Source organism: Trachemys scripta, chromosome 1, assembly GCF_013100865.1.
Source record: "Trachemys scripta elegans isolate TJP31775 chromosome 1, CAS_Tse_1.0, whole genome shotgun sequence".
Classification (NCBI taxonomy): Eukaryota; Metazoa; Chordata; order Testudines; family Emydidae; genus Trachemys; species Trachemys scripta.
Window position 1 is genome coordinate 92,099,984 of NC_048298.1, and position 27,526 is coordinate 92,127,509.

A 27,526-nucleotide genomic window follows, 5' to 3' on the forward strand; every position below is an offset into this window, starting at 1 on the left:
GTGGGCAGAATCGCCCGCACTACAGGAACAGTATTTAAATTGTTATTTTTTTGTTTTTGTTTTTGCCAACCGCGCAAAGCTGAATTCGCGCATGTTAAATGCGCGTAAGATGAGACTCGCCTGTAGTTAGTATGGCAACACCCATTTTTTTATGTTCTCTGTGTATATATATCTTCCTACTGTATTTTCCACTGCATGCATCCGATGAAATGGGTTTTAGCCCACGAAAGCTTATGCCCAAATAAATTTGTTAGTCTCTGAGGTGCCACAAGTACTCCTCATTTTTTAGAGATTCCCCAGGACAAGAAAAAGGCTGCTTTTGTTCAGATATGACAGCAACATCTTCAGTGACTGGCCCCGGTCACCCTTTGGCCAGCACCTCTTAGAGACATGGGTGTTTGCCCGGATGTGGTTAATGATTCTGAGAACGCAGTTTGCTCACCACCCACCGAGTGCCTGTAACTCATTGACCTTAGGAAGCGTAAGAGAGATGCCTGGATTCAGCCACTCCATTGGTAGGCCAGGCTTCTGAGGCCCCTTCAGCGCTGGCAGTGGCAGGGGGCTTTCTAGCCACTGCTGAATGGGGTCTGTCTGGCTCCACGCCTTGGATGCGCAGCATGCAACCTACTGAGTTCTAAAATACAGCCCCTCTCCATCTCCTAGTGACCCCAGGGTCTGGACAGAGCTGATAGCTGCTGCTGCTGCACCCTGACACCGAACGCTGCCTCAGTCTCTCTCTGCCAAGGGAATGCTACTGGAGGTGCAGATCAGGTGCAGCCCACAGGCTCCTGGGAAGCTGCCAGCACGGCCTTTGCCACCGTAAAGCTTGAGCACCCAGACTCGACAGGAATGTCAAGTGACATAAGTGCCAGGACGGGAGATACGGGCATGCCACAAAACAACACACATCCTGCCAGAGAGTCGCTGGGGCGGCTGGCCAGGTGAAGAGCACCGAGAGGCTTTGTGGAGGGAGGGCAGGTCAGCTGCCTGGCTCCGGAGGAAAGGGAGCCCTGAGCTGGAAGCGCTCTCTCTCCAGCCCAGAGGTCAGGTTTACACCCCCATCCCCACCCACCTGGCCGGATTCGTCTCTCAGAAGGGAATTCACAGCTCGCATTCCTGGGCAGGAAGCAGGGGTGTCAGCACTTGTTTTTGCTCAGGCCTTCTTGCATTCCTGAAAAGGAAATCTGCCTCGCCACTGTTGCCTGGTCATGCCAGGTGTGTATTGGGAGTGGTGAGAGAGAGAGGGAGAAGGAGAGAAAGGCAGGCAGCAGAGAGGGAGGCGAGAAGCAGCTGGCTCCAGTGGTTTGGGACCCTGCTACCTGAGCGATTGCTCTCCTTAGCTGGCACTGTGGCATCGGCCATCAGCTGAAGGACTGGCGCTAACTGGAAGGGGCCAGCAGTTTTCAGTGCTGGGGCTCTGGACTCTGCAACTCCCCTCACAGGCCCACGCTTGTCGACCTCCAGGGCACGCTGTCTTCCTACCAGGGCTGGGCACAAGCAGCTGTCTGGTAGGGGGCCGAGGTCCCTTTTAACGGGATGAGGGGTGAGTTTGTCTTATATTAACATTGTATCGGTTTGTCAAGTTGGGAGGGGGGATAGGCTGTGACTAGACACTGTTCACAAGCTTAGAGTGTGTTGCTCTGCACACTATGCCATCAGGGGACTAAGGGACTGCGAAAGAGACAGGGCGGGGAAGGGCCTGGGACACACCTGCTGGGATTGTGATACGATCAGAAACCTGCCCCGGGGAATACAATCCAGACTAGATTCTTGCTGTGTGACAGAAATTAGGGTCAGCCAACCAGAGCAGGAGCATGAGTCCCAGATCCCACCCAGACTCCATTCCCAGCCCAGATTAGGCACTTGGAAAGGAGACGACTGAGACACAGGGACTCCTGCTGCTCAGATTGGGAAGGCAGAGGGGAATTTGCGGGAGCAGAAGTTTGATCCAGCGGTTGGCTCTGACAGTGTCCTTTTGGCATGATAGGTAAAAGAGCCCTGACAGCCGTGGGCAAGTGTCAGGCGAAGGGAGATGTTAGTGTGTGGTGTTCTTGTACTAGTACAATTGTGTGTGCGTGTGTGTGCAGGGGGAGGGGGAGAATGTGTGAAATCTTCATCATTTAGGACTTTTAAAGGCAGACTGTACAAACCACTAGCAAATGGACCTGTGCCAGGACAAACATGCATTGGCAGGGGGGTGTGTGTGTGTGGGGGTGCTAGATGATTTAATGGCTCTGTTGGCTGGCTGCTTTCTGTGATTCACGGAGTTTACTTAGGGCATCATCACAGCCCTGCCCTGGAGGCACCTCGCCTCCGCCTATGGAGCTGCACATTGCTATTTGTGCAGTGGGGAAGACCCTCCTCCCCCAGGTCTGCTGTGTGTGTGTGGAGGGGAGGAAATGGGGGACGGGAGAAGGAAATTCAGTTTCCCTGTTCACTCAGACTAGACAATGCTTTTATAGACGCCACGCTGCCCTCCCCTGGCACCTGGAGCAGTTCAGCTCAGCCCTACCTGGAGGAGGTCATGGGGGAGGCGGGGAAAGGGAATTCAGCCTCCAGAACTAGCCTTAGTCTTACTGCTGTGACTGCCTGTCAGGAAGCTGGTTGCATATTGAACAGTCGCAGGGCCCCCGCTTGGATTTCCTTAATGAGTGGGTAATTCAAACTCTCAAATCAATTTCCAGGAAGCAGAGTTCAACCCAGCAGCCAAACCAGCAATGCCAATGCTTGCCCATTGGGGGCCCTAAGCAGGAATATTTTCGAGTCCCCCCCCCAATACAAAAGCAGGCAAGTTCTCATAATAAAAAGGGAATAGGAGGCCCCCTTGAGCTGCTCGGGCCATAAGCAATTGCTTAGTCTACTTATGCCCAGCGCCAGCTCCGCAGACCAGTTTAGGAGCTGGCACACCCTTCAGGGGCTGCTGTTAAATTCCTCTTCTGCACAATTCTGTCTCCAAACAAATAAATTAATCACAGATGCAGAATAGAACATTAGTTGCAACAACGTTTTCCCCCAGGGCCTTCTAGCTGATAGGAAGACTGCCAGGTGCTTCGTGTTCTAATTACCCCAAGTGCAACAGGGTAGAGATAATGAGCCTTGTTCTTGCTGGATTAACTCCTACTGAATTCTCAAATTGACACCCTTGCTGTGCTGTTCGGTATCATTTAGCCCCCAGTTTAGCAAAGGATGATTCCATTCGCACCTTGGGAGCTGCAGAGGAGATGGTGAGCTTTGCCTAAGGTGGCAGATTGTCTTGGGTGGCCTCTCTTTCACCCTCCATTTCTGATGGTGGGTGATCACCTTTTGATCCTTCTGGACAGTTCTGGTATTTAAGATGATTGACCTGCCATTTGGGCCTGGAGAGCTGACCCCTAGTGCTGCTCCATGTCCATGACTCCCCACTGTCACAACACAAGTTCTCCTTCCCCTTTCCAGGCCCTGAGGATGCACCAGGACAGGCTGACAGCCCCGCAGAGGAGGAGGAGGAGGAGGAGGTGGTGTTGTGGGAGAAGATTGAGAGTGTGCGGCACGAGCTGACCCGGTCCTTGAACCCAGCAAAGCTGACGCCCTACCTGCGCCAGTGCCGTGTGATAGACGAGCAGGATGAGGAGGAGGTGCTGAGCTCATGCAGGTTCCCATACAAGAGCAATCGCACAGGTAGGAGAAAGCAATCTGTCACAGTGGGTGTGTGGAGCCCTTCTTTGCCCAAGACACCTCTGCCACTCAGTGGAGAGACCCACCATCACTGCTCCCTCATCCTTATTCCCTACAGTGACTATCCCACCCCACAGCCAGCACTCCCGCCCTGTTCCCTCCAGCGACCTCTCCCCACAGTCAGTGCTCCCACCCTGTTCCCTACAGCGACCCCCCCCCACAGCCAGCACTCTTGTTCCGATGTCTACAGCGACTCCCTCCACAACCAGCTCTCCCACCCCATTCCCTATAGTGACTCTCCCCCTCACAGTCAGCGCTTCTGCCCCATTCCCTCCAGCGACCACCCCACACACAGCTGGCATTCCCGCCCTGTTATCTCCAGCGACCACCCCCACAGTCAGCGCTCCCGCCTCTTTCCCTAAAGCAACCCCCTCACAGCCAGCGCTCCCGCCCCATTCCCTCCTGCAACTTCCCTACGGCCAGCGCTCTCGCCCCGTTCCCTACAGTGATACCCCCCCACAGCCAGCACTCCTGCCCCGTTCCCTACAGTGACACCCCACCCCCCCCAGCCAGCGCTCCTGCCCCGTACCCTCCAGGCATTCCTCCCACGGCCAGCACTCACACTGCATTCCCTACAGCGACTCCCCCGCCCAGCAACGCCCCCACAGCCAATGCTTCCTCCCCGTTCCTCACAGCAACCCTCCCACAGCCAGTTCTCCCACCTCGTTCCCTCCAGCGACCCTCCCACAGCCAGCGCTCTTGTTCCGATGCCTACAGCGACTCTCCCCGCCCCCGCCTGTGCTCCTGCCCCATTCCCTACAGTGACTCTCACCCCCACAGCCAGCGCTCCCGTCCCTTTCCCTAAAGCAACCCCCCCACAGCCAGCACTCCCACCCCATTCCCTCCTGTGACTCCCCCACAGCCAGTGCTCCCAACTTGTTCCCTGCAGCAACTTCCCCACCCCCATAGCCAGCACTCTCGCCCCATTCCCTACAGCAACTCCACCCCACAGCCAGTGCTGCCACCCCGTTCCATTCCCTCAAGCGACTGCCCCCATAGCCAGTGGTCCCACCCTGTTCCCTACTGCCCTGATCTTAAAAGTGGGGGAAACTGGTGAATTTGCTCCTTGGTACAGTGATGTCATTACACCTGGTTGCTCATGGGTTTAGCAGTGCCTTGCTCCTGTGTTGCTCTGTCTCTTTTAGGACACTTGATGGATATCCTTCGATGTCGAGGAAAGCGAGGCTATGAAGCCTTCCTAGAATCCCTGGAGTTTTACTACCCAGAGCACTTTATCCGGCTGACAGGGAGGGAACCAGCACAGCGCTGCTCTATGATCCTAGGTAGAGACGCAGCCCCCTTCTCCCTCCCCAGCTGTGCAGTGGCTTAGAGAAACCTGTGTGTGAGGAACCCAGGCACCCTGAACCCTGGCCTGGGGAGAGCCCTGTGTGTGTGAGGACCCCAGGCACCCTGAATCCCGGGTTGGAGAGAGCCCTGTGTGTGTGAGGATCCCAGGCACCCTGAGCTCCTGGTCAGGGAGAACCCTGCGTGTGTGAGGATCCCGGGACCCTGAATCCTGGGTCGGAGAGAGCCCAGGGTATGTGAGGAACCAGGCATGCTGTACCCTGGCTTGGGAAGAGTCCTGTGTGTACCAGGAACCGCGGCACCCTGAACCCTGGTTTGGGGGTACAGAGTGACTGAGAAGTCTGTGTCTCAGATCTAAGAGAGGGTGTTAGTTGTCCCTGTCTCAGCACCCAGGAACTTTTTGCCTTTCTCTCTTCCAGATGAGGAGGGCCCCGAAGGTCTGACCCAGTTCCTCATGTTGGAGGTGAAGAAGGTGAGGGCGCAAAGGAAAGAGCACCTGGTGAGAGAGCACCAGTTAAAGGTGAAGAACCAGGCCCTGGAGGAGGAGCAGACCCGGCTGGGGCAGCGGCTGCAGGAGCTGCTGAAGGTGCAGGAGCGATGCCAGAGGCTGCGGGAGGAGTGGGACTCCAACAGCATGGAGCTGCTGCGGCTGAAGGATGAGAACTACATGCTGGCCATGCGCTATGCACAGCTGTGTGAGGAGAAGAACCTGGCCGTGCTGCGGAGCCGGGACCTGCAGCTGGTGGTATGGCAGGGTGGGAAAGTGGGCGCTTGGCGGTTAGTGGGTGAGAGGAGTGCTTATTACTGAGCATGGGCATGGGTTAGGCTGCAGACTAGGGTGTGATGGGTATTCCCCTCGGCAGGACCGGCTCCAGGGTTTTTGCCGCCCCAAGCGGCTGAAAAAAAAAAATAAAAAAAGTTGCAATCGCCATCGGCGGCACTCCAGCGGCAGCTCCACCGCGCCGCTTTCTTCTTCGGCGGGAATTCGGCAGCAAGTGCTTCCCTCCGAGAGGGACCTGCTGCCGAATTGCTGCGGAATAGCCCAACGTGCCACCCCTTCCCCTTGGCCACCCCAAGCACCTGCTTGCTGGGCTGGTGCCTGGAGCCGGCCCTGCCCCTCGGGGGGTGGGGGTGGGGGGTGGAAGGGTGAGTGTGTACGTTCTGTGTTGGTACTGCAGGCAGGATGGGTGTTGGGGGGGGGGAATGAATGAGTGTATGTGTGCTAGTGGCTGAGGTTGTGTATTTAATGTGTTGTGGGTATTAGTGTTTCATTGAAAATGTGTGTGTTCAGTTGCATATTAGTATGTGATGGTGAGTTTTAGTATGTATGTGTATCACCCATTGCTCTGTCAGCGTGTCTGTACGTGTAATCTGTGTTGTGTATGCTTGTTGTGGTGTTCTGCATGTTGCTGTGTGTGTACTGTGTGTTCTCTGGGTGTTGCTCTGTGTGGGTTGGTGTTATATTTATTCTCTCCACTTACATAATGTCCATATCCATTTCTCTGTAGGAGGGAGCGTGGGTGTCTTGCTGTGTGTGTGCACTAGGCTCTGGGTGTATCTGTGCGAGGTGCTCTGGACTGCCTGGCATTGGGTGTGGTTACTGAGGTGCCGGGCACAGAGCCCACCCTACACCTCCACTCCCCTCAGATGACGCCAGGGAGAAGGAATTCATGACACGTGCCCTGGTTACCATGCTTTCACCTCCAGCAATTACACACCCACTTCCTCTGTCTCAAATAGGACGGCTGCACCTTGAGTTCACCTATTTACAACCCTGTCCTTGGTAACACCTGTTCCTTGGATTGTTCCAGTGCCAGGCTCCCACACAGCCCTGCCGATGCCCCTCCCTGTGGTGCTGCCCGCCCCCCTGCTATTCTAGGGCAGGGCCCTCACCTCACTCCAGCCCTGCTCACACTCTGCTCTTTCAGCCCTGGGATCCCCACACAGCTCATGCCCATGTCCCTCACTCTTGACCAGCATCCCTCTGCTATAGCAATCCTAGGCCTCTTCTGAGCACAAGCAGCTGGATTGTTTGTGGGTTTGGTAATATGGACAAATACCCATCAGAGAGTAGGGTGAGACCCACGGTCACAGTCTGGCCCAGTCCCCCTCTCTGGATGGACACCAGGATGTGATGAGTGGACCCAACCGCTGGATCCCATGTGCTGCTAACCTCCCTGGGCCTGGGTAGTGACTGGTCACAGTCCCTAGCTCTGGGTTTCTCAGGGTATGTCTACACTGCAATAAAACAACCATGGCTGCCAGGCTGGGCTGCGAGGCTCTAAAATTGCAGTAGATATTCAGGTTTAGGCTGAAGCCTGGGTTCTGGGATCCTCCCCACCTCGTGAGATCTCCAAGCCCAGGTTCCAGCCCAAGCCCAAAATGTGAACAGTGCAGTTTTATAGCTCCACAGCCCCAATCCAGCAAGCCTGAGTCAGCTGACTTGGGCCAGGCAGGGGTCTTCTACTGTAGTGTAGACATACCCTCGGTCATGCTCCTAGGTGCAGACCCCATGTCTGACACCTTTCCTGGGCGGTAGGATCCTGCAGTTCAGCTGCCTAGACCCCAGAACCAGTGCTCCACCCTCCTGAGTCGTCCGTTCTCCCCCCACCACCACTTGCTTAGATACATTTCCCCAGAGCCCACCAGACTATGAAAGCTCTGGTTTCTTGATTAACCCCTTCAGAGACGACAAAAGAAAGGCAGAAAAACAAGGAACACGGGTTTAGCATGGGAATTTCTTAGCCACAGAGACTTTACTCTTAACAAAGCACGCTCAAGAGTCACAGATTTTTGGAAAATAACAAATAGTTCAGAACTCAGCCATGCAACTCTGATCTCCCCCTGTCTGTGAGTCCTGGGTTTGGTCAGCATACTTCAACTAGTCAGCCCTTCCTGCCTCCTTAACCTGGTCTTCTGATGATGGATGGGGCCTTGCTCAGAGAACCCTCTTTCTGAAATATAGCCTCTATTCTCTTTGGTCAGATGGCCAGCAGAAGAAACTGCAGCTCTCCCAGCCATGTGCTCTAGCTGGGAAATTCCAGCTCCTCCTCGCCAGTCCCACTGCTGTGCAGAGAGGTCATTGCTCCAGGGGCTGGCCGATCATTGAGAGACAATGAAAGCTGATGGCGCTAGATTGCTCTGTTTTAGCTTCACAGAGTCATTCCACTAGGTGCCAAGCACCTACTACCAAATGGATGCTCTAATGCAGAATGGAGGTTGCAATACAATATGACCGTTACAATACAAAAGTGGCAGTCACTTAAACTGGAGCTCACAGTTTGGTACAGACCTAGCCTACTCTGTGTCGCCCACCAAACCCCTTTCACTTGAGAGCTAAGTCAGAAGAGATCCCCCCAGACCCTGTAGTTGTACAAAGCTTTCCCCACCGTGTTGTCTCAGCCCTTACTCTCATTACTCCCAAGCCCTCTCCCTGTGTGCCAGCCTCTCCGCTTCGCCCCATGACACCTAAGGCAGAGGCGGTGGGCGTGAGGCTGTCTTTGTTCTCCCTGCCCCAGGTGGACCAGCTGAAATGTAAAGTTAGCAGCCTGGAGGAAGAGTGCAGGCTGCTGAGGAAACATGCGTCCGCTGGGCCCCAGCGAGAGGCAGAGGAACGGGGTCAACCTGACACAGTGCCTGAGCTGCAGGCCGAGAACCAGAGGCTGACGGCCTCACTCCAGGAGCTGCAGAGCATGCTGCAGGTACCAGCGTGGGCAAAGGGAGAGACGCATTGGTGGATTAGCCACTGGGCCAACGGGGCCCCTGGAAAAATGGGTGCCCCCATGCCCCACCACACTCCGCCCTGTGCTCCTGCCAGCGAGTGGGGGCACCGGGGGGCAGGAGGGAGAGAAGATGGACAGGGGGAATGCAGAAGGGGTAGGGAGGGGCTGCCACTTGCTCTGGCCCAGGGCCCCACAACCCCCTAATCCGCCATTGAGAGAAGGCTGGGTGACCCTGACTCCTCCATGGCTAGACTGCCAGGGGGGCTGAGAGCTATGTCCTGCATAGACACGGTCTCACCCTAATAGGGAAGGGCTCTGGACTGAGAGAGGGGCTGAGGCCCACCCCCATGTTTCAGGTAGGGATGGAAGAAACTAGGGGTAGTGCTGAGCCCCCTGGTGGGTCATGTTGTTAAGGAGGAGCCGGAGGGGCTGAGGGAGTGGAGTGGAAGGAGGGAAGATGGTGAGGGATGAATAGGGTTACTGGGTAGAAACTGGATGGAAGGAGTGTGGAGTGAGAGATAGTTTGATCCCCCTTGCAGATCTGCCAGCTCTGCTCTGAGTCTCTACATCTCCCTTCCCTCCTCTGCTGCTTCACCATTACCACCCCATATGCCTGGAGCAGCCTCTCTCTTCCAAGATAGCTCCCATCCCCTCCTCGAAATCCTTCCTCAGAGTCACTCAGCTCCCATTCCAAGGCTGATCTCCGCATGGGTGCTCCCGGTGGCATCCTCTGACCAGCCGGCCCCACCATGCAGCAGGGTGGATCTCTGCAGTATGGAGGTTTGGCATTAGGTTCTGCCCGTCACCAGTTTTGCTCTTCGTTCTGGTGTTCAGCCCATTGAAGCTGTCTCCTTGTGTCCCTCTCTGGGACTGAGCAGTGCTGAAGGCAGTCAGCCTAGACTCTGCTCTCCTCCATTTGGGAGTGTTTTCAATACAGCTGTTTCCACGGTGGGGAAAACCGATACAAAGCTCAGATTTATTTACAGAGTCTAACAATAAGCAGAGGCTATAGCCAGAGACACCAGACTAGAAAGGGAAGCTGGCACCAAGCATGACAGAATAACAGCCCCCAGGACAATGGGATAGAAGGACCAACACCCAAGGGCATACCGGAATAGCAAACTAAACCCATGCTGAATTCTGAACAGCAACAAGGTCCCTGTCTAAAATCGAACCCTCAGATTCTCTTGGTCCCTGTCTCTGGTTTGGTGCTCGGAGGATCCTTAGCAGTCCAGGTTTGCAGATTCACACCTGAGGTGAGGTAATAGGACCTTTATGCTAAGTCAGGGGAACCTGAACAGGGCGGGCCAGGGGGCCATGGCCTCCCCATTTTTTACCGGCCGTAAGGGCGAGTGACTGTGGGCGAGGGGAGGAGAGGAGCGAGTGGTGGGCGGGATGGTCGGGGGAAGAGGCAGCGCGGGACCAGGGCCTCAGGGGAATGGGCGGTGTGGGGGTGGGGCCTCAGAGGGAAGGGGTGGGGCCACAGTTCAGATGCCGGCGGCCCCCCCTGACACTTTTAGGGACCTTCTGCTGCTCCTGCACTAAGTACTCAGGGGACAGGCTTGTTAAGGCACTGGACTGGGACTGGGGAGACCTGGGTTCATTTCCTGGCTTTGCCACAGATTCTGTGTGTGACTGTGGGCAAGTCACCTGATCTCTCTGTGCCTCAGTTTTCCACAATAACCCTTCCCTTGTCTGTTTGGAGCGTGAACTCTTCAGGGAGGCGCTTAGCACAAGAGGGCCCTGATCTCAGCTGGGTGCTGCTGTAATAAAGGTGACCATAACAACACTCAATTGTCAGCCCCTTTAGCAGATGAGCCTGAAGCTGCCCCTAGCTGGGAGCATCCCTTGGTGCCTGTGTTTAGGCTACTCCGCTCTCTCGTCTCCTAGGCAGCGAGTGAGGCCCAGGCGCCGGGCTCCCAGCGGATCCTCCTGGACATTCTGGAGCATGACTGGAAGGAAGCACAGGATGAACGGCAGGAGCTGTGCCAGAAGCTCCACTCCATGCAGAACGAGCTGCAGTGGGCTGAGGAACTAAGGGATAAGGTATTCCCTCCTCCCCCGGAACAGCTGAAGAGCGGGGCCCTCTGGAGCAGGGATATTTGCCCCCGGGTAGGAGTGACACTCTGATTCCTGTCCCCAGTACTTGCAGGAGGTGGAGAACCTGCAGCTGAAGCACCGGACTCTGCAGAAAGATTGTGATCTGTACAAACACCGGATGAACACGGTGCTGTCTCAGCTGGAGGAGATCGAGAAGGAGAGGGATCAGGTGAATTGTCCTCCCATCCAGAGTCCCCTTCCCCAGTAGGAGAGGGGCTGAATCTCCACTCCTGATCCCCCAGAGTCCTCTCTAGCCTCCACCGGGAGGAGGCTAACTCTGCGTGCCTGAGGCCTATAGTCACCTCTTCCCCTCTCACCCTTAGTGCTCTCTCCATTGCTGGCAAGTTTTCAGTCAGGATTGGCTGCTTTTCTAAAGATCTGCTCCGGGAATTATTCCGGGGAAGGTTCTGTGGTCTGTGTTATGCAGGAGGGCAGACTAGAGCATCACAATGATCCTTTCTGGCCTGGGGATCTGACTCTCTCCCTGCAGGCTATCCAGAGCCGAGATAGGGTGCAGCTGCAGTACTCCCAGAGCCTGGTCGAGAAGGACCAGTACCGCAAACGGGTTCGGGCCCTGGAGGAGGAGAGAGATGAGCTTCGGAGCAAATTCAGCCAGGCGGAGGGTGTGGAGAGCACTCTGGAGGCACAGCTGCAGCAATGCCAAGGCAACCGGGATGTGGGCATGACGGTGAGTGACAAGGAGCGGGTGGGGATGTAGAAGGAAAGGACCCTGAGGGAGGGGAGGCTGGGGAGGAGACCCTGAGTGGAAAGGGAACGGGAAGAGAAGAAGGGAGGAGCTGAGGGGTGTCCAAAGGGCCTGGGCATAGAGGGGACCAATGACCTTCTCACTGGGTCCCTTCCTTCTCTCTTAGGTGGGCACCTCCTCCTACTCCCTCTGCTCCAACTTAAGTAGCACCTGGAGCCTGAGCGATAACCCCTCTCCCCTGGGGAATGGAGTCATGGACACTCTGGGTGTCCCCGCCATCACCTTTCCAGGGGACTCCACACACCACAGCATGGTAAGAGCAGGGGGCCTTAGCCTAAACCCTGAAGCCCCTCTGCAGAGCGGGTCCGTGTTGGCGTGACCCCGTTTCACAAGGCACAGAGGGGCGGGGGCTTGCCCGAGGTCAGCCAGTGGGTCAGTATCAAAGCTGGGAGCAGAGCCCAGGAGCTCCCAGTGTAGTGTTCAGAGGGGGCTCATTCCTGGGGAGCAGACCAGCTCCCCAAAACCCACCAGTGCCCCTAAGTGCTCACTACTCTTGGGCACAGCGATCAGTAGCTCTTGTACCTGGGTCCCTAGTTAGTATCACTGTGGATGTTATTTTCAGTCACACACAGAAAGCTATGGGGGCAATCCAGGCTCCATTGAACTCAAACTCCCATTGACTTTAATGGGGCTAGGATTTCACCCCGGTCCTTAGAAACTCCTACTCCTTGGCAATATCCTGCAGTGGCAAGTTCCATGGGTTAATTACACAGAGTTCTTGCTCTGCTTGTGCCCATTGCCTTTACAGCTCATCCCTTCTGTGTTACAGTGGAGGATGAATATGAGGACCTGACGGGTATTTCTTTTACATCCCCCCCATCAGACCTACCCACGGCCTCGGCTGGGACCACGCCACTTGTCGGACAGATTGCAAAGGGATGGGGACTTAGTGAGGTGCAGCATCTTGTCTCATGTCTGCAGAGACCCTTCCCCCGTCTCCTGGGGTGGCAAGCCCTGGCAGAGCCCCCAGGAACAGGGCAGGGGTGGAGAACAAATGGGCACTGAACAGGAATAGGGTGACCAGACAGCAAATATGAAAAATCGGGACAGGGGGTGGGAGGTAATAGGAGCCTATATAAGAAAAAGACCCCAAGATCGGGACTGTCCCTATACAATTGGGACATCTGGTTACGCTAAACAGGAATGTGGTGCCAGCAGCTCTGGCTGGGGTCTGAAGGCGACCCACCCGAAAAGGAGCGGGATGGGGGTGCCCCTGGCACTGGGCTGAGGGGAGCTCTGAATGGTGGGTGTGGTGCAAGATGGTGTCTCTCTTGCTCTGTTCAGGAGGTGACTCCAGAGAGCGAGAAGGACATTAACCGCCTTTCCACCTTCCCCTTCCCGCCCTGTGCTGGCTCCATCATCCGACGGCAGCGGGAAGATGGATCCGTGCCCTTCAAAAGGTGACACATGGAGTCCTGGCCCTTCTGTACCTCACTGAAATCCCTTCCAGATCGCTTCGGTTCCAGCCTCCCCAGCAGGCGCCACCACAGGCAGGGGCCCCGGTTGAGGGGACGTAGCAGCTACTTCAGCCCCAGCTTCTGGCAGCAAGGGATGCTGTACAGGCAGGGGCAGAGGTGATGGCTGAGGGGAGCGCCGAGGTACTGCTGTCCTGTAAACTATGAGCTGGGAAAGTATGTGCCGGAGCACACAGTTCACAGACTAGGAAAACATGCTCTTGGCTGCCAAAAATTTGAGAATCATTGCAAGGTGCAGGAGTGCTGGCTGGGAGGGAGGGAAGGATGCAGGAGCGCAGCTGCTGGGGAGAGGAGCACCAACATTCAAGGGCGCAAGAGCACTGACTGCTCATTGAGAGGGTGTCTCTGAGAGGAAGGGTGTTGGCAGCGTGGGATGTGTGTGGGGAAGAGCAGAGTGGAGAGGCTGTACTGGCTGTGTGGGGCGGAGGGTCGTGCAGCGCTGGCTGTGTGGGGCGGGGGGGGGGGGGGGGGGGGGGGTGGGCCATACTGGCTACGTGGGGGTAGAGGGCAGAGGTGCAGGCAATGGCTGTGTGGGGTCGGGAGAGAGCAGAGGTGTGGGCTGGATTGGCTGTGTGGGGTGGAGGGTCATGCAGCTCTGGCTGTGTGGGGCAGAGGAGAGCAGACAGGCGGGCTGTGCTGGTTGTGTGGGGTGGAGGGTCGTGCAGCGCTGGCTGTGTGGGGTTGGGGGAGAGCAGAGGGTTGCGCAGTGCTAGCTGTGTGGGGCAGGCCATGCTGGCCACGTGGGGGTAGAGGGCGGACGGGTGGGCCGCGCTGGCTGTGTGGGGTCGGGGGAGAGCAGAGGGGCGGGCCGTGCTGGCTGTGTGGGGTGGGGGGAAAGCGGAGGGACAGGCTGCGCTAGCTGTGTGGGCCTGGGGGAGAGCGGAGGGGTGGGCTGTGCTGGCTGTGTAGGGTCGGGGGGAGAGCAGAGGGGCGGGCTGTGCTGGCTGTGTGGGGCGGAGGGAGAGTGGAGGGGTGGACCATGCTGGCCACGTGGGGTAGAGGGCGGACGGACGGGCGGGCCATGCTGGCTGTGTGGGGTGAAGGGTCATGCAGTGCTGGCTGTGTGGGGTTGGGGGAGAGCAGAGGGACGGGCTGCGCTGGCTGTGGGGTGGGAAGGTACCACTAAGGAAGCCCAAGCTGCTGGGAGAAATGGGGTTGCAGTCCTGGCTGCAGTGTGGGAGGGTGCCCGTTCGGAAGGGTGAGGGAGTGCTGGCACTGGGCGGGAGCTGCTGGGGAAATGGTGCAGAGCACAGGCTGTAGGGGAGCTGCTGTGGGGAGCCACGCAGGCATAGCAGGTGCATATCATGACACTGGTATTAGAAACACTGTTGCCTGGTGATTCCCCTTTGTGTTTCTCTGTCCATTCCAGCCTGTCTTGCGGGTCTTTTGGCAGCATGGAGGACATCACAGGTATCCGCAATCATGACTTTCTTGGGAACTACGTGAGGGGAGAGACAAGGGAGAGAGGGGACAGGGAGCCGGCGCCAGTGCCTTCCATCAATGAAGCAAGCTGCAAGGCTGTGCGCCCACTGGGGGGCACCATTGCCCCACGCTTCCCCCGTCAGCCACAGTAGCAGTCTCTGGAGGGCCCGCCTGTCTCTTGCGGAGCTTTTAGGATATTCTGGTCTGGTATATGTAATTTATAGAGGGTTTTATTGATGGAGAATTCGATTCAGAGTCAGAGGGGTAGGAATGGGAAGAGATAAATGCTTCAACTTCGGGTTGTTATCGGTTCCTGGTGACGGGCTGTAACTCTCAAGAGCATGTCCCACTGTATATCTCGGGGCTGGTTGGATTTGTGGCACGGTCTAGTGTTCTGGCTCTCCAGCGGGGTGGTTACAGGCTACCTGGGTTCTGCTGTCAACCCCTGGCCTGTGGGGGGGAGTTGCCTGTACTCAGAGTCCTGGCCCAGGAGCCCAGTGCAGGTTCTAGCCCTCCTTCCATCCACAATTTACCTATCTCACTCCAAACACCCTGTAGGTAGGACAGACTCTGAGCTGGGCTCCTGCAGAATTCTGTGTCTATGCAGTCGTCAGTAGTGACTTGCTCTCTACTCTCCCTCTCTCTTTTCTAGGGAGTGTGACCACTACTGTTTCATCGACCGGTCTCTCCTCCCTTTCCAGCAGTGCATGCACCAGGGTGAAGTCGGAGATCTGCTTGTCCGCCATCTCTGACCAGAAGGAGCTCATCAGGTGGTGCTTTCCTTTCATTGACTCATCCTTGGGTTAGGCTTGGTGCTGGGGAAGGTGAAGGATTTCATCTCCTGAACACTGAGGCAATGGGGGATACCACTCCCTGTCTTGGGGTGGTCTCCCCGTTCTGTCATTTCTGGGCTTTCCCAAATGTGACCATGGCCCTATCTGGAAGGGCCATTTTCTGATGGGATGAGAGGAGGGACACAGTTCCTTGCAAAGACAATAGGCTTGAATTTCCCATTGTTGTTTTCTCCCTCACCAGATCCCTGGTGGTGCAACTGTCTAGCATGGATCACCTGACCAACCCAGTGCCCCAGCACAGGGGGCTTGGAGGGGACATCTCCATCCTGGGCGGGAACAGAACAGGGATTTATGTCCAGTGGGTGAAGCCAGGTTCAGAAGCTGAGAGTACAGGACTGCGCGAGGGCTGCCGGCTCCTAGAGGTGAGTCTGGAGATTGTCACGCTATATGGAACCACAGTCCAACTTAAACAGCAGCCATTTATTAAACAAGTCGGCTACAACTACAACATAAACAACTGAGTCTCTGCACTGCTTGAGTCCCTGCTTTGTCTCCCTTGTTCACCGGGAGCCAATCCCTGCCTATGCGGCACACAGAAACGAGTGGTTGAATAATATAATGGTAGTGAGCATATCAATACAGGTCTGTTTAGATACTGAATCTTTCTGGAATGAGTGGCTGTAGAGTATCTTCCAGTCGGGGCAATGGCAATACTGGGACCGTAATACCACCATATATTTCCCTAGTGCCTGCCATCCTGCAGGTCCCAAAGCACTTCCAAGGCTGGCTCACTCCCCACTGCAGCCATTCTGCCTCAGTGACAACTCCCATGTTTTGTAGGAAGTTATGTGGAGAAGAACTGCTCCAGTGGAAGTGCCTTGGGGTATTTATGTTGGCAGAATATAATTACCTGACTTGCAGTTTGGCCAGGCCACTTGAATGAACAGCCCTGCTCTTGGAAAAAACACTCTTTTACAACCTTTGACACGCACCTCCAGCAACATGGCTCCATGCTGGGATAGTGACTAGGAGGGAAGAACATCTCCTCTTGAATGTCCAGTACCTGAGTGGTCTCCCATCTGAGTATTAACAGCACCTGATGCTGCTTAGTTGGAGAACAGGGTGGGTGGTGCTGGTGGCCTGTGATACACAGGAGGTCAGACAGGATGCTCTGGTGGTCCCTTCTGGCCTTAAACTCTATGGCTGTATGAACATCAGAGCCCAAAGCACCATGGGCTGCATGGGGTTATAAGGTTCGACAGTCAGAGGGGAGCACAATATGAAGAGCATTGGCGACCGGTGTGAGCCATCTAGGCCAGCAGCAGAGGCTTTAGAGGAAGGTGCAAGAAATTCTGTAGTAGGCAGCTGTAGGGTATCCTGCTGTCAGGGATGGTTTCCCCCTGGCTAGAGGCTGGGCTAAGCCCTGCATCATGACGATTTCAGTCCCTTCCAAAGCTCTCAATTGTCCTTTAGCCCTACTGGGGCGCTGGGCGGAGGGAGCTGGGAAGTGGAGAAGGAAGGCCTATCATCTAATGGCACAAGCTGGTCTGTGTGTCCTGTTGTTGTCACTACCTCTCCCTCCTATCCTTCTTTCCTTGGCAGCTGAGGGGGACTTTGCCGAATGGACAGGTGCTGTCCCTGGAAAACTGCACACGGGAGGTAGCTTACCTGAGCCTGCTGCACTGGGATGACCCAGCTGGTCTCATCTTTTTGCCTGATGTGCATGGTAAATTCCTGTGGCTGCCGCTTGTCTTGGGCGTAATGATGGTCGTCAATGGGGTAAAAGCTCCCCTTCCCTTCCAGGGTGAGATGGGGAATTCAACCTCCTTGTCCATTCAGCCCAGACCAACCCAAGTCCTGGGCTCTGTCCCTCCCTACCATAAGACCCCCTCATCCTGCCTCAGAGGAGAATCGCCATGTTCGTTCAGTTCCAGGCTTTGTCTTCACACCAAGGCCCATGTGGCTGTGAATACCAGTTCATGTAGCACAACTGTACAAGAGGCCCAGAAGTTCCAGCGATGACTGCCAACATCGCTCCTACCTGTGTCCCTTGGAGAAGGGCCTGGGTTGTGGTGAATCTCATTCTGTCTCTCTTGTGCCAGGGTACCAGCCTCTCAAGGAGGCCTTAGAAGAAGGGAAGCAAGTGACTGGAGACTCCTTCTATATGCGTACCAATCTGACCCTCCTGGAGCAGTCTGATCCCTACTCCCTGTGCGTCAAGTGTCGGGAGATTCTGCACGTCACTGACACCATGCACAAGGGGCGGCTGGAGTGGTACTGTGCCCGCGTCGACCCCCTGACACTGCGGGACCTGGACAAGGGAACAGTGCCTAATTACAGCAGGTAATGCGGGCATAGGGAGCTGCAGTCCTTGGCGGGGAAAGCCCTCTCTTTGGGGTCTTGGGTGTGGGGAAGGAGAGTTTGTCTTCCCCCCTTTTGCCTTTGGGTTCCCAGCAGCTCTGTAGGAGTACAGGCTGTCTAGCTTCTCAAGGTCATATCACAGGGCCCCTCACCGTGGCATGTAGGCACCCCCAAGAGAAGGGGTGATAGAGTATATCCCCTCCCATTGATGTTCTAACAAAGCTTTGTGGGTTCAGTGGGGTATGCCCCCTTCAGATTCTGTAGCTACCTGATGGTAATCTCTCTCCTCCCAGGGCTCACCAGCTTTTGAAGGTACAGGAGAAAGGCCAAGTGCCAGGCCGGCAGAGGGGCTGCAGAAGTAATGTAAGCTGGAGGAGAAAGTGGTGGGAAGTGTGTGTGTGGGGGGAATTGCAGTGCCTGTAATCTGCACTCACTCAGTGTGGCACTCTGTGTCCTGTCCATCGCTAGATGGGGACATATAGGGGTGGATGAGCCTGCTGCAGGCTTGGCTGGCAGAGCTGGGGCTGTTGGCTCTAGTAGTAGTGGCTGATGCTTTGAGCTCCAGAGGGCCTAGGGTCAATCCCAGCGTGGCATTACATGCTCATTTGACCAAGTGTGCCCTGTGCCTGGATTCTCACCTCCACTGAAACATGCTGTGGGGTGAATGAAGGGGAGAGGAAAACACCTTGCTGGAGGCTGTCCGAGCCCCCTACTTGCTGTGGGAATGGGAGGAGCAGTCAGGACCATGCCGTCTACTGTCCCGTGGCTGGAGCATGGAAGTACCAGTGTTAGCTCCCCAGGCTGGGTGCGAAGAGCAGGTCTGCAGTGCTGGGTCTGGAAGAGCTGGAGTCTCGTCTCTCGCTTCCCTGGGGTCTGGGTGCTCTGTGGGGCTGTGTGTGCCAGGCTGGGTCTCGGCCTGCCTGGGGGAATGCTCTGCAGGCAGCGCTCTGCTGTGTGGGGGTGAGGGGAGTGCCTCATGTCAGGGAGCGGGCATGGAAAGGTGGCTGGGATGGAGAGGCCTGAAATGCTGCTCTGAGCTTTGCATACTCCTCTAAACGGAGCCCCTGAACCTCCTGCGGTCTGGGCCTCCGTGCCTCCCCCGCCCGTCTCCCTTCCAATGCGAGCCCTTCCTGTGCCGGTGGAGAGCAGCGGAGCGAAGAGTTGTGTCCCTGGTCTCTCCCCCATTCTCCTCAGCTGAAGAAACGGACCCTGGGCCAGCTGCGGCTGGTGAAATCCAAACCGCCTGGGGAGCCTCCGCGGCAGCTGCTGTTGGACCCCTGCCAAGGTGAGCTGCTGCTCTGTCTGTGCCCTTCTTTGGTACCGCCCCTTAGGGGAAGGGGCTCCCTTGGGGACAAAGTCAATCCTTGTGAATAATACCTGGGGGGTCCCTGATGTGACCCCTCTGTGGCTCTTTGCCTGGGAGCAGGGCCGCTCAAAGGATTCAGGGGGTCTGGGGCAAAGCGGGGGAGCTGCAGTGCTTGCACTCACCTGGCGGCGGTCCGGGTCTTCGGCGGCATTTTGGCGGCGGGGGGCCCTTCAGTCGCTCCATGTCTTCAGCAGCTCTGAAGGACCCGCCGCCGAAATGCCGCTGAAGACCCAGACCGCTGCTGGGCCAGGGCTCGCGGGGCCCCTGTTGGGCCTGGTGCCTGGGGCAAATTGCCCCACTTGCCCCCCCTCTGTGCGGCCCTGCCTGGGAGAGCTGGAAACACTCCCCACAGCTCCATCTTCACTATCATAGGTCGAGGGCAGACAGCCTGGCCAGCAGGTTCCTTGTGGGACTCGGAGGGCTGCAGGGGGCAGTGGGTTGATGCACTCCTCTCCCTTGGGGGGATGCCCTGTGTGTGTCACTGCCCTGACCCTGCACAGTGATCAGGAAGTGGGGCTGGGCAGCTTCGTGGCCTACCAGGCTGAGATTGGGAGGGGTTTGGGGGAAGCAGTGGGGTTGGGGTGACAGGCGGATGGGTGTGGGTCTGGCAGTGGGTGCAGCGGGGTGGTGGTGATAGGGGGGTGTGGTGGGTCGGGGGCAGTGGCGGGGTGGTGGCTTTTGGGTGACAGGTGGGTCTGACAGTGGGTGTAGTAGGGGGTTGGGTGGCTGTATGTACTGGGGCGGGGGTGCATGTGGCAGGAATGGGCATGACCTGGGGAGAAAGGAACAATCTCTGTGCTGCTGACAGCTCTTAGCTCTTGTTCACTCACCTACATGTCTTCCAGACCCAGACAGGAGCCCAAAGCCCTACAGCCTCGTGCGTCCCCTGGTGGTGCAGGCCCCTCGCCCGGTGGTGCTCTCCCCTGACTGCATAGCACCCAGGCTCATCAGGAACCTGCTTGACCTGCCTACCTCGCGCCTGGACTTTCACCTGTGCCCAGCTGGTGAGCAGGAGCAATCAGGTGACTTACCCAGAATCCCACAGGGAGTGTGTGGTGGAGTCACCCCTCCCCTGGAACAGACCCCAGCTCTGCTGAGTCCTGGTTCCTGCGCTAATCACATGGCCCTTCTTTGGGGGAAGATTGCCTTTTTCCTCCCGCTAATCTGCAGCCACTTACCAGGGAGAGGGTCTTGATGATGTTGAAGATAGGTCGCAGGGGCGCTGGAACAATTTGTATAGTGGGGGTGCTGAGAGCCATTGAACCAAACTGTAAACCCTGGATATGATGGAAACCACTTCAAGCCTGGGGATGCGACAGCACCCCTCACCCCTAGTTCCAGCACCTATGATAGGTCATTCCTATCTCTAGAGTTGGTGATATCCATGCCCATGGGAGGCCCTCTCCAGTCAGGTGTGGGAGCTGTCTAAGAACCCAGGAGATCTGAGATGTGCACTTACAGGTCTTTCAGGGATGGGGAAAGATGCCTCAATATCCTCCTCATCAGCCAATGCAATGGTCTCTGGCTCTTCCCACCCAGCAGCTGCACCATCCTGCCCCATCTTTCAGCCATTTCTAACCAGCTAGTGTCCCATTTTGCTTGGCCTCTCTGAAACACCTGATGCCTCCCGTCATAAACTTGGCTGAAGGCAATTGCAGACTGCTGGAGGGCCAGCTTCCCCCCCGAGCTTTTCCATGCCACCAGGGACCCAGCCAGTCTCTTGGTCTGGCTGGAGCATCTTCCTTTGGTTGGATGGTGGTCGTTCTAGCAGGTTCCTGCATATTGTCCATAGCTTTCTTCCCAGGGAGCCCCCTGCCTTTGGCCTGAAGGACTGCAGCTCTGTGAGCTCTGCTAGCTCTGTCTCTTCCTCGCTTGCCTCCAGGTGACCATTGTAACCAGACGCAGCGCTGCGCGCTCGCTCTTGTTCCCGTAAGGACGTCTCTCCCTCTCGTTTTTGTTGTTTTACTGATTAGACGGCTGGTTGGGAAGCAATTTCTTTTCCCGCAAGAAATTTCTATGGGAACTAATTCCCCATCACCGCCACCCCTTTTTTGTTGGTGTTTCCCTTCAGAAATGTCCAAACTGGAAAATTAAAAAAAATGGCGGGGGGGGGGGGAAAGGGTTAAAATCTCCATTTTCGATTGCAAAGGAACCTTTTGAAAGAAAATGTTCTGCCAAGCTCCACTCACGAGCCGTGTGACTTGTGCAGCTTGTGTGCCATCCTGTGAGTGCCCTGTCCTGCACCCCTTTGACCCCACTCTCACACCACACTGTGGCGTTGGGGCGCCTATGAAAGTCCTGCCCAGGGTGAAGGTGGGTCTAATGGGCATCGTCCCTCCACATAGCCAATGCCACAATTCAGGCAACTGCGCCTGTATTCCCCCTTGTGGTCCACCCACTCCCAGGCTCCTGGCTCCTCTCTTGGGCAGAGACCCGCAGCTCTCTCCCTTCTGACCAGGGTTTTTCCAGGCTGCACAGCTCCCTGCCTACACTGTGATATCCCCAGCAAGGCAGAGTGCCTCAGCAAGCCAGCTTTGCCTTCCTTCCTCAGAAGCTGTACTCAGTGTGATTACCCACAGCTAAGTTACCACACAGCTCTTCCTAAGCAAGCACACTTATTCTTAAAGTAAGAGCATTACAGAGAAAACATTAAAAACAAGAAAAGAACCGACGTGCCTGCTAATAAGCTGACAAGGGCTCTGGCTGGTGAGCAGCCTTTCAGATCCCACCAAGGGTTTTTCCCCTGTGATAACAAGTTCATAACAGCTGTTAGTTCAGAACAAGTGTCCCCCGTCCCCCCCAATGGATCTGTGAGTCACTCTCGTATCCAGTTTGGGCCTCTGATCTTGTCCTCGCGTAACAGGTGATCAGCCCACAGTGGCTTTCTTCTCAGGACCCTCCTCCCAAGTATTTTCCAGGGATCCCACTTGGTTTGTCTGGCATATTGTTTCAAGGAGTCTTGTGATGCTCATAACACTTCCCAGGGCTTACATGAGTCATGTGTCCTAAAGGCATTAAATACAACCCCACAATAACTGGTAAACAGCTGCATTTTTAACACAATGAACGCCTAGGATACTGAAACCTAATTCAATGAGGTTTAACGTATTTCAGTAAGGCTTGTCTAGGATACTGCACAAAATTGCCAAATCTGTCACAGCCAATCCGCTCTGCCTCCCTCTGCAGAGACCCTGGCTAATGACGAGCCAGCTGCTACCCCTTCCCACGAGAACTGCGTGGCTCCAGGTTCCCTCCAGGACCAGAGGGAGAGCAGGAGGATCCGTACCATCCGGGAGTGCATCGGCAAGGTGCTGAGCGGAGAGCAGCAGCTTCTGGACACTGTCTGCTGGGTGGTAGTGGGGATGGGGCAGGGACGGGAGATCCTAACGGACACTAGGAAGAGGATGGGACTATTGAATGGGGGAGAAGGAGGAAGGGAAGAGACCACTAATGGGGAGGAGAGTAGGGGGAAGGAAAGGAGTCAATGATTTGGATGCTGGGAACCTTCAAAGGAGTTCTCCAGCCACTAGCTTCCTCCATCAGACTCCAGGGCTCCATCAAGCGTCGGGTCTGGTCCCTTTATGGAGTCCACATCAAGCCCCGTTCAAAGGGGGAGCAACAGATGTTAATGCTAATTATGTTAAGCACTAATTAATCAGTGGGGTTTGCTCCATCCCAGCACCTTCCTCACCTTCTCCAAGAGGGGGCGGAATGAGGAAGACATGGGCTCTGTGGAGGAAGCCCTGGAAGGCCTGGAGATGCACGCTGCATATGCATGAGGGGAGGGAGGAGCTAGGAGGGCCCCCTGGCCAGGCTGGACACACAGCCTCTTATGTATCAAATGACCCTGCTCTTTAATTCTCTGATTCCCTCTTGGGTCTAACTGTAAATCCACATGTAATGGAATTACTACTGGAAAAGCAATGATATCTCACAGCATGGGGCTTGATTTAATGTAACTGTCAGGGACTTTGGGTTATTTCTTTTCCATTTAAATCAGTAAATCTATGCAATTTCCTTGCAGAATAAACACTGCCTGCTGGAGCTGGGCCTCCAGAGGGTGAGGGATCTAATTAAAAGTGAAATATACCCCATCATTATCCACGTGGAGGTCACCGAGAAGAACGTCAGGGGACTCAGGTACGGAAAGTCCTTCAGAGGACTAGCAGAGGTCATACCATGGAAAAAGAGTGACTCTGGCCCATGCTCAAAGAGAGAGCAAAGGGGGGGGGGGGGGGGTGGTGCCTGGGGGGGGGGGGGGGGTCTGGGGGGGGGGGGGGGGCAGGAGCCAGAGGCAGATTAAGTTTTATTGGGGCCCTGGGCACAAAGAACCTTTCCCCCCCCACCATGGGGCCCCGCCCCCTGCTCCTCCCCTTCCTCCAAGTCCCACCCCCTTGCCTGGCCAGAAGCTGAGCCATTGTGGGGAGCCCTGGATCCTCCACCTGCCCTGGGTAGCATGCCCAGAAGGGCAGGGACACGGGCCAGGGGCTGCTTTCGGGCATCCCGCCCAGGGTGGGTGGGGGGTCTGGGGCTCCACACAGCTGCCTGACTCCCTGGGTGGCTCTTACTACAGCCTTGGGTAACCATACATCCCATTTTGGCCAGGACAGTCCTCTTTTTAAGCCCTGCCCCAAACATCCTGACTTTTTGGCAAAACTGGGCATTTGTCCCATTTGCTCTTGCCAACTGCAAATGAGACAAATGCTCAGTTTTGCCAAAAAGGGGCTCAGGGGGAGTGGCAGGGCTCGGGCCAGCTCTGCACATGGGGAGGGGAGAAGAGGGGCTCGGGCCAGTGACTCAGCCCGCTGGGGGTGGGGGGCAATATGCTCACTGGGATTTGGTTTCTGACCAGGGGGCAGGCCTCAGGGGGAAGAGGAGAAGCAGGGGGCGGGGCACCCACAGGGCAGAGGGGAAGTCAGCGCCTTTGGGGGGCTCCATGCACTGCCCCGCAGCTCCCATTGGCTGCAGTTCCCGGCCAATGGGAGCTGCAGAGTCAGTGCTGGGGGCGGGGGCAGCGCACAGAGACCTCTTGCCCCCCGCCCAGGGGCCACAGGGACATGACGGCTGCTTCTGGGAGTGGAGTGGGGTCAGGGCAGGTAGGGAGCCTGCCTTAGCCCCGCTGCGCCACCGGACTTTTAGCAGCCTAAAATCTCCCAGATTGGCTCCAGTAGTCTCCAGGAGATAGAGCCTGATTCTGGAAGACTCCCAGCAAAACTGGGAGAATTGGCAACCCTAGGCCACCAGTGCCCAGACCGTGGCTCTGCCCTGAAGCCCCCCCTGCCAACTGAACCTTCTTCCCCTGAGACCCTGCCCACGCTCCACTCCCACTCCATCTCAGGTCCCACTCCTGCTCGGTCAGTCAGCCTGCTCCCCTGACATCCCTCTGTCCGCCGTTCATGCCTCTCTGCCCCTTCCCTCAAGGCATCCCTGCCTGCTGCTTGCTCCTCAAATGGTGGGCGGGGGCGTCCCGGACGCAGGGGTGGAGAGGGGTGAGTGGCGGGTGGTTGGGGCCCTTGGGGGAAGAGGTGAAGTGGGCAGAGGAGGAGCAGGTGGTGGGGGCCCCAAGGGGAGAGGAGGGGCGGGGAGAGGAGGAGCAGGGGGCGGGGCCAGAGTATTCCGCCACTGGTGGGAGTGCTGCCTGGGTGGGGGTGAGTCACTGGCGGGAAGGGGCGGGAGCGCTGGCTGTGGTACACTGAGGTACCATAGCTCTCTGGGTGGGTGATGTTTATGGCTGTTTCCCTTTCTCTGTCAGGAGCTTACTGCGGAAGCCAGGCCAGCGTGACTCTGAAGTGGTGAAGCTTTGCCAGAGCGCTGAGCAGGCTCTCCACGCCCTGCCCTGCTCGTGGGCCTGTGTGGATGCCCAGTCCTGGTGCCACGCTGAGGAGCTGGTGAAAGTAGTGCGGCGCTGCATCTTCCAGGAGCAGAACAAGGTCGTGTGGGTTGAGGATGGCGAGCTGTGATCCCACACCTGGCAGAGCTGGGGCCGTGTCTTCATGTCGGGAGGCTCCATGTGGAGGAGTGGGGCGCTAGGTTCCTTTCCCAAGGGTGGTGCCTGGAGCACACTTGGCTTCTTTCCTTCATCCCCAAACTGTTTCCGAAACAGTGTGCCACTTCTCCCTGATTGGATGCAGTGGGATGTCTTGCCATCAGTGGAGGTCTGGAAGGACAAGGTGGCCCCTCATGTGTCAGGGAGTTGGGCCCACTTCAGGCTGCTTGGAGACTGGCCAGGGTGGGGGTAACATGCAGACTCGGACTCCTTTCCCCTCATGTCCAGGTTTAGTGGAGGCATTTCCTTCCCCTTCCCACCAAGAATCCCCTCACAGCTTGCAGCCGCTGCTCCTCCAGGAGTGCTCTTGGCACCCGACCCTCTGTATGGCCCAGTCATTTGGAGAATCAGACAAGAGGGGAACAGAGAGGGGGTGTGTGTGTGTGTGTGTGTGTGTGTGTGTGTGTGTGTGTGTGTGTGTGTGTGCGCCTTCTGATTGCTCCATTCCCCTGCCACCCTGTCTCCTTCTCCCCATCACGGCTCTCTCTGGCATCCTGTCTACCTCAGCTGATGTCCCGATGGAAGCGGAGGTGGTACACATGCCCCGCCACAGGCGGAGTGACACTACGCGGGGTTTGTCAGGCATCCTCAGTGGGTGGCAATTGTAATCTTTATGGTGTATAAATTATTAATGGACCCTTTTAATTGGAAACCTGTATATAAAAGAGAATTAAATACCATTTATAATGGGAACGGAGGAGGGGCTGCTGCTTGCATTAACAGCTGGCCTGGAGTGCTGGGGGATTTCTCTCCTATCCCTACCTCATATGTCTCCTAAAATGCTCTCTCTCCTGCACAGCCTTCCCAGCTCTCTCTCCAGCACAGACTCAGGCAGCTGGTCCCTCTCTGGGAACATTGAGGGCGCTTGCCTGGTTCTCCCAGAGCCTTCGTCCCTGTAGCTCCGGTTACCTCCGGGAGTCTGGGGCCTCCACCATCTGGGTCCTTTTCCAGGGGAACAATAGGAGAGGGGAGAGGCAGTGGGGCTGCTGGAAGGCTGGGGCTTGCCTCACCCTTCGAACAGAGGCTGTGCTCACCCCACCGCTCTGACTCTGGAGCTGGCACCGGCTGTGCCCGAAATCCAGCCCCTCCCCCCCATCCTGCCCCCTCCTCTCACATGCTGAGGGGAAAGGGAGAACAGAGAAGCAGAGTGGGGAAGAGACAGACATGAAGGGAAGGAAGGAGAGGAGTGGAGTGGAGGGGGTCAGGAGGCAGTGTCTGTGCAGCACACTCCTGGGAGCATGCCTGGCGTTAGAAGCACCCCTCTGGGAGTGACAGCACTCTCAGGCGTGCGGTTAGCTTGGAGAGCCCTCCCCCCATCGGTGCCAGGGCTGCTTTGCAGAGCAATTGCTGGCCGAGCTGCGGAGTCCTTCTTCACTTGGGAGAAGCTGGATGCTTGGGGAGTGCTGGGGGACCTGCAGAGGTTGAAAAGGAGGATGGACAGCACTGGAGCTGGTATGTGCAGGCAGACACAAAGCTGGAGAAAAGTGTGGGCCAGGCAGTCCTGGGGCCCCCCTGCACAGCCCCATGCTAGGGGTGATGGGGAGCAGCATGAAGGGAGGACAGCCCTGGATGCAGGTCTGTATGTCCCCAGGACTGGGACAGTGTGGGCTGGGAGAGGCAGAGATCGGCAGAGGCTGAATGCTTGTTGCTTTCGCAGGATGTGGGAAATGGGCCCAGGCAGAGGATGGGCTAGACAATGCCAAAGTCCCCTTTGTGTCCCCATAATGACGCTTAGCCCTGAGCTAGTGCTTTGTGGTTTTCCAGCCCTGGGCAAAGATGAACCCGCTGATCCTCACAGCTCCCCTGGGATGAGGTAATTTGTTCTTACATCAGTGCCTGCGTCTTTACCTACAGCCACAAAAATCTAGAGCAACCTCCCGGAGCGGCCCTACAACAGTACAGGATGTAGCCCAAGCATTAGCCAGAGACATCACCCTTGTCCAGATGCGTGCCCCCTCTACTCCCCTCAGAACCCTCACCCCACCCATCCCAGGGACGCCACTGCTGCCACCAGCGTGCCTCTTGCAAAGTGACTTCTGTTGGACCAGCCCAAGGGTGACTCCTCCTGGAGACTGCCCTGCTAGCAACCCCCTCCCACTGAAGCAAGGGAGACGGTCGCTCCAGTGCCGCCATTGAGTGCAGTTGTGACAGAACCACAGGACCCAGCCTGCTGAGGGCTTTAGAGGTCAAAACCGACACCTTCCACTGCACCCAAGTGCTAACAGGCAGCCAGTGCAGCTCCTGGTGCCAGGGCCGGCTCTAGGGTTTTTGCCGCCCCAAGCAGCAAAAAGAAGGAAAAAAAAAAAAAAAAAAGCCGCGATCGCAATCTGTGGCAGCTCTACTGCCCCCACTTCAGTCTTCGGCGGCAATTCGGCGGCTGGTCCTTCACTCCAAGAGGGAGTGAGGGACCCGCTGCCTAATTGCTGCCAAAGAGCCGGATATGCCGCTCCTCTGC

At 56.6% G+C, this 27,526-nt stretch overlaps 1 protein-coding gene across 4 annotated transcripts; it reads left to right on the forward strand.

The window, feature by feature from the left end:
- The first annotated feature begins 477 nt into the window (after positions 1-477).
- On the forward strand, positions 478-25,768 carry CARD10 (caspase recruitment domain family member 10). 4 transcript variants are annotated; one of them, XM_034777099.1, is made up of 22 exons: positions 478-1,543; positions 3,436-3,657; positions 4,860-4,997; positions 5,439-5,764; positions 8,538-8,720; positions 9,923-9,997; positions 10,632-10,787; positions 10,885-11,010; positions 11,332-11,529; positions 11,714-11,860; positions 12,892-13,007; positions 14,452-14,492; positions 15,157-15,274; positions 15,540-15,720; positions 16,901-17,024; positions 17,401-17,641; positions 17,953-18,022; positions 18,854-18,944; positions 19,871-20,047; positions 22,212-22,333; positions 23,050-23,165; positions 24,778-25,768. In XM_034777099.1, exons 1-22 carry the CDS (start codon positions 1,537-1,539, stop codon positions 24,983-24,985), a joined length of 3,183 nt encoding a protein of 1,060 aa, XP_034632990.1. In that variant the 5' UTR covers positions 478-1,536; the 3' UTR covers positions 24,986-25,768. The 4 variants fall into 4 exon arrangements, with proteins under 4 accessions (XP_034632990.1, XP_034633005.1, XP_034633014.1 ...); XM_034777114.1 differs by having other exon boundaries at positions 19,871-20,029; XM_034777108.1 differs by lacking the exon at positions 478-1,543 and adding an exon at positions 1,853-1,987.
- The last annotated feature ends 1,758 nt before the right edge of the window (positions 25,769-27,526 follow it).

Bases quoted from the DNA above. Each gene is read 5' to 3' on its own strand.
- CARD10 (XM_034777099.1), top strand. The intron at 9,998-10,631 runs GTGAGGTAATAG...CTCGTCTCCTAG, and splicing joins TTTGCAGATTCACACCTGAG to GCAGCGAGTGAGGCCCAGGC. The intron at 18,023-18,853 runs GTAAGCTGGAGG...CATTCTCCTCAG, and splicing joins AGAGGGGCTGCAGAAGTAAT to CTGAAGAAACGGACCCTGGG.